The 14,437-nt window shown below is 43.0% G+C and overlaps 1 protein-coding gene across 9 annotated transcripts in view; it reads right to left on the reverse strand.

The window, feature by feature from the left end:
• dachd (dachshund d) overlaps positions 1-14,437 on the reverse strand; it is a 94,134-nt gene that overhangs the window by 20,260 nt on the left and 59,437 nt on the right. For 3 of the 9 annotated variants that reach the window (XM_069706948.1, XM_069706947.1, XM_069706950.1), the window contains exons 4-7: positions 7,089-7,148; positions 4,038-4,210; positions 3,742-3,901; positions 3,481-3,612 (exon numbers count right to left, since the gene is read on the reverse strand). In XM_069706948.1, the coding sequence (XP_069563049.1) occupies positions 3,481-3,612; positions 3,742-3,901; positions 4,038-4,210; positions 7,089-7,148 (525 nt within the window). The remainder of the gene's footprint in view (positions 1-3,480; positions 3,613-3,741; positions 3,902-4,037; positions 4,211-7,088; positions 7,149-14,437) is intronic. The other 6 variants (XM_069706953.1, XM_069706955.1, XM_069706954.1 and 3 more) reach the window with 3 other exon arrangements.

Below are 14,437 nucleotides of genomic sequence, written 5' to 3' on the forward strand. Positions count from 1 at the left end.
CTGACAAAGAAAAGGCGTGGCAACTCGCCGTCGTCCACTGTGGCCACGCCGGTGCGCCGATGCATCAGCGACTGCTCGCTTGATAGCAGGTATAAAAGGATGCACCTCTAGGTGACATAATACACCGCAGGCCTCCATTTGTGCTTGAGAGGACATTATGAGTGCATCTCCTGTTGTGTCAACAAGTATATATAACATTTACCAGGGAAGTGCAAATATCATATTACCAATGATTCACCCGCTTTTAAAATATGGTTTACAGAATCACTTTACATAGCGTAGCTGCCTCTGACTGTCCTGTCAGGCATTTTAGCTCAGCATGAAATAGATGTGTCATGTCTAACTGCATTGGGAGGGCTGATGTATAGTGCTGAGATTTGTTGTTGGCAAAATGCTTAAACTGCCATGTGTTTTCTTTAACGGAGAACTCTTGTACTTCAACATACATGCTGTACATATGGCTTGTGTTTCAAACACCTTTTCCCTAAGGAAATAAAAATGATATCCACCGTTTGATGTCCAAAGTGAGTTTACAGCCAAAAGCTTCCGTACCTTTCAAATTCCCCCTTGTTTGTCAGCTACCTGCTGTTTCACGAGACAGAGGCTTGTCGGAAGCTATCGCCACAGACTTTCTGTTTGAAGCACTTCAATTAGTCACATGTGAGATAACACTTAGCTTTCTACTAGCCTTTTTTTCCCCCTCTCACACATCATCTAATCGCCCTTTTTTCTCAGGCAAAATTTGGACAAAATATAATCAAGTTCAAACAACAGCCCCATGCCCCCCCCCGTAAAAAAAAACACACAAAAAAGTACCATCTGGCTACTCTGCACTGGGTGACACAACTTTGGAAAATGTCTTTTTTATACGACAACAAACAGCCTTTGTCCTTCATCACCAGAGATGACATGAAAAAGACGAGACATGTTCATAGGATATAAGTGATGAGACATTATAGTGTCTGTCTCTGAGGTGTCTGGCTATTTAAATAGTCTCCATATGAGCTGGGGCCCTGCATCCTTCCTGCTGCACCCACTGCGCTCTCTTCTAAGAGTGCATTGCAAGAGATTAATTTAATGCTCTGCCAGGATCATAAAGATCAAACAAGTGGAGAGATATCATTAAACCATTGGAATGTTATCTCATTTATCTAAACAAACTGATGCGATGAACAAGCCTAATTAAAAAGCTCACCATAAACAAAGCTTCGGATGGTGAGGCCTCTCCCCTCTTTAACAATGGAACACATTTATTTTATTAATCTAATGCATCGTGTATCATATCATTACAGTTCAATATATCTATCATTAATTTTATTCCCTTCACTTAAAGCTTTTATTGGAATTACTTTGGTTATTAGTTGGTTCTAATGTATTGGTTACCTCTGTATCTGGCTGCTACAATCTCTCTTATCTCGCTGCATAAACCTGTGCATGTTATTCAAATTGCCTCATTTATTATGATAGCTTCCTCATGTAAATTGTGCTGACTGCTCGCCCTTGCACAGTCCTCATTAGACTAATGAAAACCTTCAAACGAAAAAACTAAACAACCTGCCAAATAAAGGTCTGGGGTTATTATGAAAATTACAACTGTGGGAGCCGGGAGAAGCTCTCTTCATTAATTCATGCTCAGCAAATTGGTAACTAATTTAGTTGCACTCCTCTGCATTAATGGGTTATTTTATAAAAATGTTTTCCACAGCCCGAGACCTCTGGTGCACACACTGGAGAGCTCAGAATCCTAATCAAGTCCAGTGACATATTAGGAATTGACAATCTCAAAGATAATGCAGCGCGTGTTTGTGCGTAGGTCAACTGCTTAGAACTGGCATGGATTGCCGGGTCATTTGCTTTCTCCTCTAATATTGCCAAGAAATTAGAGTCATTTGTGTTGATTATCTGAGTATGGAGGAGGCACTTCAGCTAAGAAGTGTGATTTCTATGACTGAGGAAACATTCGGCTGATTTATGGATGTGGATACACGCTAAAAACCATCTCCTTTCTTTGTTTGCATTGTTCGTGTAAACCTCTTACAGACTTCAACGCACACACACACACACACACACACACACACACACACACACACACACACACACACACACACACACACACACACACACACACACACACACACACACACACACACACACACACACACACGTGAATACGCAGTTAGACGGTTTGTGACCCATAAATTCAGCTCATGATCCTGCTAATTATTACTATTCACTGCTTCACACCCTGTGAGTGAAGGTCTAACACTGATCTCCACGTCAGTCTAGCCAACAGGGAACATACAGCTCAATGATTTCCATAGTGGTTTTAATATCATTATCAGCCTCACCCCAGCCTGCATCACCCGGAACAGCACAGCACAGCTCTGCTAAAACCAACAGAGAATACTAAAATCTATTATTTGCTTCATTTTGTATTTAATCTGCCGTACTTAGCAGATTTCTATCTGCTTCCTTTTTTTTCCTCTTCTGTTTTTTTTTACGAGCCAAAGTAAATCGTAATAAAACAATGAAAGCAGTTAATAGTTAAAAAAAAAAAAAAACACACACAAAAAACACACTTATCAACAAGGCGAGTTAGGGTCCAACATTTTGAATTATTTTTCTCTCCAAGTTCAGACTTGGTGCTGATGGCAGGAAATAGTATTTGTGAGGAAGTGTGCAGCTTTTTTCATTCATTTCATGAGGTTTATAAACAAACGGGGATTTGAGAAACCCATTTCTAATGTTCAACATTCAGTAGGTGCACCGTCAAATGTTAATTAAAAGAAATACAATAATGCCATTAACTGTTATCGCAGCATGTCCAGTAGGGCTGACCTACTGTATGCTGTAAATGTAAAACATCTACAGCTGCTTAACACAGTAACGCCCTGCCATCTAACCAATAAAACACACACACATACAAATATATTTATACCTCTTCTCATGTACACATTTGAGTTTTGGTCTGTAAAAGAATACATATTAATGACAGTGACAGTCAACGACTGCGATTAATTGGAGGCAGGAAGATTTAAGAAGCTGATGCCAAGTTAAAGGCTTCACATTTCTCAAATTGTGTGATGAATATTCAAAGACTGGAAACATCTTTCAAAAGGTTTTTTCTTATGATGAGAAATTACACTCATGCACACTGGATGGATTGTCTTTTTCTTTCAGAAGTTGTCCAGTTGTCATCTGTTGCATTTGCTTTAAAAATCTAACTAATCAATCTTTGTTGGTTAAACTTTCCTCAGCTATTCTCCTTCTCTTAATGTGTTGACATTGCACAGGAGGAACTCAATGCAAAATTTTCGGTCCCGAACCTAAATGTAGCAGTATCTTCGATTGTGAGGGTCAAAGCAAAAAAAAAAAACACATCACTTTTTGTTTTGTAGCGGGCATCCTGAATATTCTTGTTGGCACTGCAGTCTGCTGTGTAGATAGACATCTCATTTTTAACAGAGAAACTGGGCTCACCTTTGTCAGCGTGCATCCTCTTTGCTTCATGGCTCATGTCGTGGGCCAGGTCTCCCTCTTTCGGCCCAGGTACCATGTTGGGGGACAGGCCGAGCAGGGCGTGGTTCATGGACAGGCCGTTGTGGTGTGCTGCTGCAGGGAGGATGACAGAACCAAAGAAACATTACTGAGATGTGTTGAATTTCAACTCTTCTATTTGTAGAATTTGAAAAAAAAAAAAAAAATCTTTACAGCCCATTTGGGTTTTTCTTTTCTTTTCACCATTTATGTGCGTATCGAACGTACGTATCCGGTCTGAGGAGCTTTCTGTGTGGGCTGGGGAGCTGGACACACTGCTGCTGCGGTGGGATGACGGGTGACTGCCCGGCCTCCTGTTGTCTTCTAGGGAGGGAGCAGGGGAGGGACTGTCCGGCACACGCTCCTGCAACCCCAGCAGCCCCAAAAAACACACACCCAAAAATAAATATCAAGTAGAGCCGCAGGTGTTACACAACAAGAAAAGTGAGGAAGCACTGTTTGAGCAATATCACACGGCTGCTTTCAGTTTTAAAATTTACCTTTATAACAGAGGTGACCATTCTGGAGGGCAGACTCTGGCCCTGTGCTGCGGCTGCCATGTTTGCAATGGTGCTGAGGTGGTTCATCTGGCTCATCGCCATGGTGACAGAGGCTGGGGGCAGGCTGACTGGGATCAGGGGGTGTGGCATCATCATGAAGGGGAGTTCCAGGCCTGAGACACATGACGAGGTCGTTGGTTACTCAATGATGCATATTATGAGTGAGATATTCACAGGGGAAACTTGTGAAGCTGTGGCTAAAAACTCCAAACCTGCTGGTGGTAATTCAGCAATCAGTAATTCCCAGCACTGAGACACCCTTTAAAGTGGGTGTCCAATAACACTGAAGCTTTACCCTGCCATCCATTAGGAGAAGAATGGAATAATTTGAATTAATCACTTCTCGGGTATCTTTCCATGTTAACATAATACACATAAATGTTTTACAACGTACGTTAATAATAGATATTACTGCAATAATAATAAAGAAAACGCGGATGATAACTATATACACAGTCATTCAAAGACCAAAGTTTACACTGTAATAAAGATGCATCAATTATTCTGTGATGCATAAAAAGGGCACATTATGGAAATTGTTTCAATATTTACATATAAAAAATATCTCTGTAAAAACAAAGGCAATCTTGAAAGCCATTACCCAAATGACTAGTTAAATGTGCTAATGACAAACAAGTACTGTTGGACTACAGTGTGGCAATGACTTTAGGGCTAATTATAGCAGCCTATATTCCCGAGCAGAGAAAGAAGAGAGTGAGACCAAAAAGAGTAAGTCACTTTCAACTCGCACAATAATGGAATTTTCTTTCTTTTTTACTCTTTCATATGCACACAAATTATTCCATTACAACATCAGAGATATCTTACAAATGTTTTAAATTATTCAATTGCTGTCTGGCAATAGATGCCTAATTGGGAAAATTGAAGACATTAGCAGTCTAAAAATGTAAAGAATGTCTCATAAAGATACCATTGGGGGTTCGTAGCTAGTCAAACTGTGGCCCTGCACTGGGCTTCTGAATGGCTTAATGAAAACAAGCCAACTTTCAAAGGACATCAGCGCAGACAGAAGGTCAAAGCTAGGTGTCTGTAGCCTCCCCTGCCTCCCTCCCTCCCTCCACCCTCCACCCCTCAACCATGGCACCCCCCCGCCTCCTCCCTCTTCTCTATGGGGACTTTGAACTGGCAGGATCAAAAGTGACTGGGAACAGTTTGGTCTCATTCCTCCACCACCCAGATGCTTTTCCTCAAATGCTTAAAAGAAAACCTCATAGACACTATTGGATCTGATTGAGGTTCTCTGTTGATTTTTCACTCATTTTTTTTTTCTCTCTCTTTCTTGGCAGCCCAGTTCAAGGTAAAAAAAAAAAAAAAAGTAAGAGAAAGAAGGGAGGGAAAAAAGATACCAAACTACAGAAAGCTATCCACAAAACAACTCCACTCTTCTTTTCTGACAAAACATCAGTAGCCAAAGGGCAAGGAGATCTGCATGGCGAAGCCTCTAAAGAGAAGGACACTGGTTGAAAATGAAAGGACATGAGAAGTACTCCTCTCTGTCATTCCCCTCCTTCCAAAGAAACCATTGATTTCCATAAGAAAGATGGCATGCAGTTTCTCAGTGGCGAGTATTCCCAAACAATATAAAGAAGGGGAGATTAAAGAAAGGCGGAAGCCAAGCAGCACCTTGTATCAGCGCCTCTGCCGAAGCTCAGACTGAATCAATTACCACTCAGCAGGCTAAGCTCAATTAAAAAACACCACAGAGGGCCTGATTGCGGGGGTACTTACTGTAGGACAACATGCAGAGGTCTAGGCTACCTATCAGCCTTTCAAGGCCACTCAAGGGCCAGAGTGAAGAGACTTATTCTGCCTTTGAGGTGGGTACATTACACCCATTCAATCAAAAACCGCAACATGCACAAAGACAGATTTTCACCATTTCAATTAAGTATAAAAAAAACTGCAGTGAAATGTCACCTAATATAACACAAGTCCACACTCTGTAACATTTCTCTACATATCTCTGTGTCTTATCTTGTACTTGATGGTATATGAATCTCGCTGACGTGTCTCCACCTGACTGACACCCTGGCGCCGAAACACTGGACCTCTGTTCACTCTAAGGGGTATTAGTCTTGCTTTCAGTGCCTGTCCGGCCCCTTTCATGTCACCCCGTCCCAAAGCGATGTTTCTCCCATAAAGACCCATTCAGGTCACTGCAGGGGAATGTGGCACCGACCAACAAGGCTCCACCAAATCCCTTTATTTCTATCAGAAAGGAGCCAGGTAAGGAGGACATTCGTTCATTCACCGATTCTGGCATTTTCGCAAAGACAGTTAAGGGGTTCTCGTTTCATTCATATGCAATTTCTTTTTCTAATCTCTTTTTTTTCTTGTTAAATGAAAGGACTAGAAACAACTGCACCGCACCGCCCCGAACACTTTTGAACTTGGCAATAATAAACAGTGATTTGTGTTTTTCTTTTAAAAAAAACAGACTCGACAAACATTAGTCGGACTCATTAATCACTTGGATATTGTGCAGATATTCCAGTGGGCACACGGTTAGAAACATATTTGTCAGTTTCTGTTTATCTCTGATACAGAAGTTCAGACCTGATGAGAGGTGAATTCCCACAAGCCCCCTCCCCTTCTCTCCTGAAGGGCATAAACAATGCATTTGGAGTAATTTACCTGAAGTAAGCCTGAGGGACCTGCAAAGGTGAACTCCTATTTACCATCATTAAAACTACAAATCACTTAATACCAATATAAACAGCTCAGCTATTATGTCGTGCAGTGCTGGGGAGTTCACGCATGGATAAGCAAAGATCTGAATCACGGAGGATGAAATGAATGAATTAAAACAGCCCTCGGTAACAACATGATTAAAAAGCTGTTACATCAGAATCAAACTGCACCACTGATGGCAGGTGCGTTACTTAAAAAGAAAAAGCCTGAATGTTAAATGTTTTAAAGTGATTAAAAAGTTAGCAGCAATTTATTTTGATAACAAAAATGATGACTTGCAGTGATTTGTGTTGCAGTTAATCTTCATCCAAAGAGAACTTCTCTGGTCACCTAATCCTGCTGAGGAAAATAAGAAAAAAGCAACTTAGCCATTGTCATTGAAAATGGTATGTGAAAGCAGCCAGCTCCCTTACCCTTAACTCTGTTGTGGACAGATTTCCCCTGACAAAAATTAAACTAGCTCCTACTTGGCACTTTATTATCTCTTCAACTGAATGATTTATTGTTTGTAGAGCGAAAGAACCAAAGAGAGGGGGAAGATTACATTTCCAGCCAAAGCTCAGGCCTGATCTCGTTTTTTACTCCCTCTGTCCAGGAAAAAAGCTCCCGACAAACAATAATGTCAGCTGTAATTGATCGGAGGTCGCTGGCTGGGCCTGCAGTAAAAGCGCACTATTTAAGCGACAATCGGCCCCGCGCTCTTCAGACGCTGGCTAATGAAGCTGTCTGTCTGGGCTATTTACCTTCTCTTAAATGGAAGGGGAGAGATGTACTGTAAGAGACAGGGCTGGAGAGGATCTGCCTGCCGCTCCGGTGAAATAGGACCTGCACATGCCTCAGGAATGTATAATTGGTTGGCGCAGCCAAAGCTGGGGATCCGGTGCTAATTAAATGACTTGTTTAAAGCCTATCTGTCTTTGTTTGGGAGGCTCTGGGCTTCAGAACAATGCATTGTAAATGCTGTTGTCAAACAAACATTCCTGGTTATCCTTTGATTTGAATTGAACAAGACAAAGGGCTGATTTGCTCACTGCTAAGCCTTTGGTTTTCATGGTGTTGAGATATATTTTCCTCCTCTGATCTGTCAAACTGAACAGGACCATTCCAGTCAAGCAGCTAAATGGACTGACTCGCCGCACAATGCATATGCAGTCCGCCGCTGCAAAACAATCTCGGTTTTCCTCCTAATTGCGCTTGTAAAATGCCCCCATGTTGTGTATGTATTTCTCCGACAAAGGTGAGGCGGCGGTGCACACACATGGCGAGTCTTTGTTGTGGTCGTATCAAGGATTTGCACACCAGTCCCAAAAGGAAATGAACGGCTCATGAAAAAGTGTCTGTCATGCGGCGAGACATTAAGAGGCCTCTCCATAGCACTAATCAGCTATTCATCTTTACTATAACTGTTAATCTCCTCCAAAATCAGAAGCCCTGCTCCGTGAGATGGAGGGAGCCCTCCACCCATTAGATCAAACAGAAGACGTAGCCTCCATAAATATGTTGTCTGGCATCGTGGTGCCACTTAAGACAACACAAGCGCATGCTTATATGTGCACAGAAACACAACTTTCATACACACACACACACACACACAAGAAAAAAAAAAACAGACACACACAGATGGCAGGTTCAGTCAAGGCTGGTGAGTCCTGTTTCTCATTAAAATGGGGGGGGAGAGAGGAAGGTATTGAGCTTTGATGTAGCCACCCACAGCCCTTCAGTGTCATTGAATGAAACTTTGAAGCTTTTTGTGTTTACGCAGTTAATGTTGATAATAAAGCAAACATCTTGTCTTTGTTAAATACCTGCTGTACGCTTTCGTATGCATACACACACACACACACAAACGGACACATAAAAAGAATACATCTTGCAGTAACAAAGAGAGGTAAACATGAAAACACACAGGCGCACACTCAGACAATGATGCAGTGCAGATGCAATTGTGTGAAGGTACACGCACACACGGAGCCGGCCAGACATAAAAACACATGCAAACAATATGCTTTACATTCCAAGGGCCGCGATGATTGGATACATTTCAAGCTAATTCACATCAACAAACACAAAATGTGTTTAGCATGCCAGGGTGAAGATATGCACTTTCCCGTGATTCAGGTGGGCAAAGATTTCCTGCCAAAACGCCTAATGTAATGTAAGAGAAACCATGATAAGAAAACATTGCTGGTTTGATGAGGTAACATAATTGCTTTCCAAACCAAACCACTGGAGTGCAACATGTGTTAGGAATTATCAAGGAGACAGACAGAGGTGTTTGTCCTTTAAGTGTATAAAATCTAAAGCAGGCAACTTTTATAGGATAATTTAAATGCTCAGCTCTAATGGCAGGCATTCCTTATGAAAATTGAAAGATCAATCATGTCTGTGACAGATCTGTTGTGAAAGAAGTTCTTCCTGTGTTCGAATAGAAAATGCTAAACACGTTTCGCCGCCGCCCGCCCGCCCGCCCGCCCGCCCCACAGTCCCCATTTTAGCTGTCTATTTGTCTCTTTGCTGGAAAATGTTAACGAACAGGGCAATAATCAAGCCATATGCTTGCATGTGGCAAATCTCATTACAGTAAATGACCTTTACCAACTAATGCCAACATCCTTGTGCTTGATAACACCGAGCGTATAGAGCGGGGGAGACAATGGTGGGTTTAGTTAACGCAATCATGCACATGGCTGGGGATGGCCGAGACAGCCTCAGACCTTCAGGACACATTAGCGGGCACTGTTCACTTCTCTAATTTGGGTCAGAACCGGGCTCACTTTACATTTGTCACACATCACTCTTGATAAACACACGCGAAAAAAAAAAAAAAAAAAAAACAGAAAAGAAGAAAAAATAAAACGCCGCCAGATCTCCAACATCCGATCACTTACTCACAATGAGCTGTGGCACAGAAAGTGCTGCGAGCGGGAGGAGAGCAGAAGGAGAGGAGAGATATTACTAGCAGCTGTTACTACTGCGGGTGCAATATATTCAAGCCCAATCAATAAAGCTCCTACAGACAGTGACACCCAAGCAGACAGAGGAATCATTTTCATCTGATACTTAGCAAAGGCTCCCCCTTTTAAAAAGATTGCTTTCAGTCAATGACAACCAGTTGTCATTTGACTAAGGCTCCTGAAATGAAATATATTGACGCGCATTATCAATCACGACCCACTCTGCCGTCATATCGCTTTAGTGGAAAGGAGGGTGTGGGGGTGAGGGTGGGGGTGGGGGTGGGGGGTGGGGGGATCCGTTTGCATGTGGTCATCAGATCATCCGTTTTAATTACAAAATTAGCATCACTACCTCCTGCGCTCTCACTTCCTCCATTACAACCACCTCTTGAGAGAAAATCAGTAATGCAGTGTATAGTTTACAACTGCAGTGCTAATGAGTTCAAGGTAACTGTGATGTTTCTCCTACATCTCCGCAGCACAGGAAAATGTAGCTATCTTGGATTGAATTATTTCAAAGTTCACAGATGAAATGATAAAAGATTATTTTGAGGTTATTATTTTGTAGAAGTGAGTATTCTTCTCAGAGATTCCAAACACAGTTTTTTTTTTTTTTTAAAGAAATACCTTCCTTTGTTTGTTCACACTGTGAAGGACATGCTGATTGTAAAATTCCTCAACATTGTTTGAACTTGCTCGCTCTCTCCCTCTTTATTTTGGTCCCAGAGGAGATGCTGTGTGATGGTGAAGATGTCTGGGCTCAGTATGGCTGATAGCTCTATTTGGATGAGGGTTCCCATATCATAATTGAGAAAAAAGAAGAAAAAAGAAAAGAAAAGAAAAAAAAACAACCACCTTTCAGGTTCAGGCTACTCACAAGAGTGCTTTTGAGGAACAGAACTATTTCTACCAGACAAGTGCTCTTTGATTCTCGCCCTGATTGCTGCGGAGTCGGGCGATGGGACATTTTTTACAGTGTAATCACAGTGGAAGAGATTGTCATTTAGTTGTTGTCATCACCGTGCGGTCATTACTGTTACTGTGTACGCAGTAAACGTCATTACTCCATGCTAATGTTTCCTCTTAGACATAATCATAGTAAAATGAGAACACATGATTTCCAGCATCTAACGCGGCGCCGTCTTAGCTGCACTTGTGAAAACCGCTCCTATTCGACGCAATCACACGCCATGTATATTTCACTTTACTCCGACCTGCGAAAGCTCATCATCACTGAAAGGTTGAATGTCATTTATTACACGTATCACATTTACACCAAGTGACATTGTCTTTTCAAATTGTGTTGATCTCTTCACTTTCAAAGGTCAGCCCCTTCCCTGGCTAAATTCAACCTGACAGAGAATAGTGAGGAGGGGACAGCCGAACACATGCATCACCCACGCATCAAAGCGCTCCAAATTAATCTATCCAATTAATGAAGAATGAGGCCTAATGTTGATGAGGGATGACAACTCGACTGGTCAGTTGTTTTTTATAGCTCTGCTCCTGCTATTGTGAACTAACCGCAAGAGACAATCAAACAAATATTTCCATGACGCGCTGCTCGTCTCGCGCGTTGCCTCTCCTCGTGTCTCTGCAACACTGCAACTCCGCTGCCACTCAAAGATGATAGAACTTGATATGGATCATTACGGAAATAATGTTTAATCAATTCCCCCTGTTATTGTAATCTATTTCTGCAGTTGTCTGCATTTGTGTATTTTGCGGCTACATCAGTGTGCCTCACAATTTTCCAATCATGCATATTCAAGTATTACGCTGATGCTTAACAGCCGACGCAACTGGAATTAGAACGAGGACATTAGACTTCATTAAAAAGAGAAATGATTATCAGGTTTATCTTTTGAAATGTCTATTAAAATGTGTGTGTCGTTCCTCACTTATCTGTCACCTGGCTCCCATGAGCCTGGCAGACTAATAGAGAGATGGTGAGGGCCAAAGCCCAAGAGAGAGACAGAGACCCATCAAGCTCTTCACTCAGACTGGAAGGCTGTCTGTCTGCTCTGCCACTCTTCTGTCTGGCTCAATGTGTTCCCACCACCACCACTCCTCATTTCCTCAACACTGGCAGCCTAAATAGGTCCTGTTTAGTTCTGTGAAGACCTTCATTTCAGAATACAGACAATCAAAACAAACCTCACTGTAATTGCATAAATCAGACGAGACAATAACGTGTCGCGGTGAAAGAGGTGTTATGATATGTTCGTGAAATGAATTCTATTCAGCCCATGGCTACAATCTCGTTTCTCCAAAGAGCTTTGGCTGACAAAGGCTCCCACAAGAGAGCTAGAGAGGAAGATGGATGAAGTTGCCCCTAGACACTCATATCAGGTCAGTATGTGCTTTATCCCCTAATGGTTAAGGTTAGGATTGAGTAGGGGGTGATACTAGATCTGAGCCCGAGGGCCAATGTTCTGTGTAGAGGAGCAGGAAGTTGCCACCATCCTCCATCATGGCCCACATTTAGCGGCGCTGGGCCACCAGCACTAGTGCAGCTAGCAGGTTGGGCCGCTTAGTTAGCTAGTTGGATGTGTCCTTCCACCCAGAGAGCTTTATTATTAGAAAGGACATAAACAGACTAATTAAATCGCAGCAGTGGAGCTGGGCTGACAGCTGGCGCAGAGAGTGTGACCAAACAGATCCCTATCAAAGGGCACGAGCAGCGTCTCTATATGTGTCCTGCTTCTGTGTGCACGACTGTCTGCTGACATGCATGCCTTTATGTCCTGTAAGTCTATGTGCACGTTAATTTTTTACCAATTTTAGACCCATGTTCTGTTCATAATTGATGAGTATAATTCTTTCCACTGTGATTTCATTCATGCACACTGTCATCTTAATGTCTTATTTATCGGTTCATCGCAATAACTCACTGTTATGGTCCAAAATGGTACAAATGCTATCCAACAGAGCAGTAAACACTCCAGTAATTAGTGCATGGTCTCCAGGCTGACTCCACTCAGCTCTGCAACATGGCCAAGCACGGACCCCATATAGAGAGGAACCTAGTTATGCATTGATCTCAGAAAATTAAGGCTAACTGCCCCAGATTGCAGCGTCTTGATGTACCTTCTGGATGAGCGATGTACTGTACTTGTATTGTTTGTCGAGTAAACAGGATGATTTTGACTTGCTGTGCTTTAAAATGAATACGTGTTGAATTATTAATGATGGACCCCCCCGGCCACCACCAACCCCACCACCACCACAGCTCCTCCTTAAAGTGTGGTTATCTGCGTGCGCAAATGCAAAACCACTGATGATGAGAAAATATGGTTTTAACAAGTCAATAATGGTGAGTGCAACAAGAACTGTCTAATCAATGAGGCTGCAACGTTTGCAAACAAGGGCTTGAATTATAACGCCAATAATTGATCGCTTCCATTTCTTTCCCCTCTCCTTCATGTGATGTCATTGCTTATTGATTGTTTCCTGCCAGTGAGGGATGACGGGAAGTTTCAGAGTTTGTTTTCGCTATGACTTTTGCCCCCCCCCCCCCGCACACACACAACCCCCCCCACCCCACCCCACACTCTGCCCCTCCCACCTCCCCCTTAACACCACCAGCCCCTTCCTCCATTTGAAATTTGCAAGCTGTAGCACCAGCTTAACCAAAAAGGATTAAGTCCCATACCCAACTGAGAACACAGATAATGCTCAGTAATTGGTAAAAAATGAAGATGAATGGGACAGCTAGATAAGGACCAATTAGCTGCTGGGAGTGTACAGCTGTGGTCTCCTCACAGAGCGCTCTCAGGGGCCGAGGCCCTCTCTTTCTCTCGCTCACGCGCGCACGCACGCACACACCGACGCTGGCGCACACGCGCGCAAACACGCAAGCGTGAGGGGTAGGGCTCGCAGAAATTAGCCTGATGACCCTGGGAAGAGAGAATGATGCTTCCTCATCATCTCACCCAGAACCTTTTCTCTCAACTCTCAGGCAGGCAACACTCCAGGTAGCTGTCACCACCCATCCAGCTCCAGCCTAGCATGTGGCTTCTCCGCTCCCTGTTGGGCACGGGCAGCCTGGACTGAAGCCACAGATGTGAGACAAAGGGCTTTCAGTTTTTTGGTTTTTTTTTGGTTAAAGTAGCGCTGTTGAACGCAACTGCGTCTACAGCTCGGCCGTGGTGTTAAAAGATTTAAGACGGATTCAAAATGTATCTGAAAGTTAGCGCTGACTGTTGTGTCCCTTTTACTGCCGCGCCGTGTGTCGGTGAGTTGTGCGGTCGGCATGTCGTGGCATCATCTGGCTGATGACAGTAGAATTCCCATATCTAATTACAAACAGGATTTCAGCTCCATTAGAGTTGTGTTGTGAGGAGTCAGATGAGTGGCAGGGCAGCACCCAGTGGCCAAACAGAGACAGAGGGTGAAAGACAGAGAAGAAGGTGAGACGTAGCCAAAACAAAACAAACAAAAAAAAGAGAGAGAGAAAGGAGGACAAGGGTGGACCCTGCCTTCCTTCCTACTCCTTCTCTGCAGGTCAGAGAAACACTTTATTTTTTCCTTCCACGGCAGAAAAAAAACAAAACCCAATTCCTTCTCTTGAAATTGGCAGGTGTTTGTTAGTGGGCAGCTGACAATATTTTTTCTTCCAGTAATGAAGGTTGTGGCTGGGGTCAATGCACTGGGAGGGAATGGCGGGCTGTT

This window comes from Brachyistius frenatus, unplaced genomic scaffold (assembly GCF_029030835.1).
Source record: "Brachyistius frenatus isolate BFR_SWC_R1_liver_20210118 unplaced genomic scaffold, ASM2903083v1 Contig_66, whole genome shotgun sequence".
Lineage (NCBI taxonomy): Eukaryota > Metazoa > Chordata > Actinopteri > Embiotocidae > Brachyistius > Brachyistius frenatus.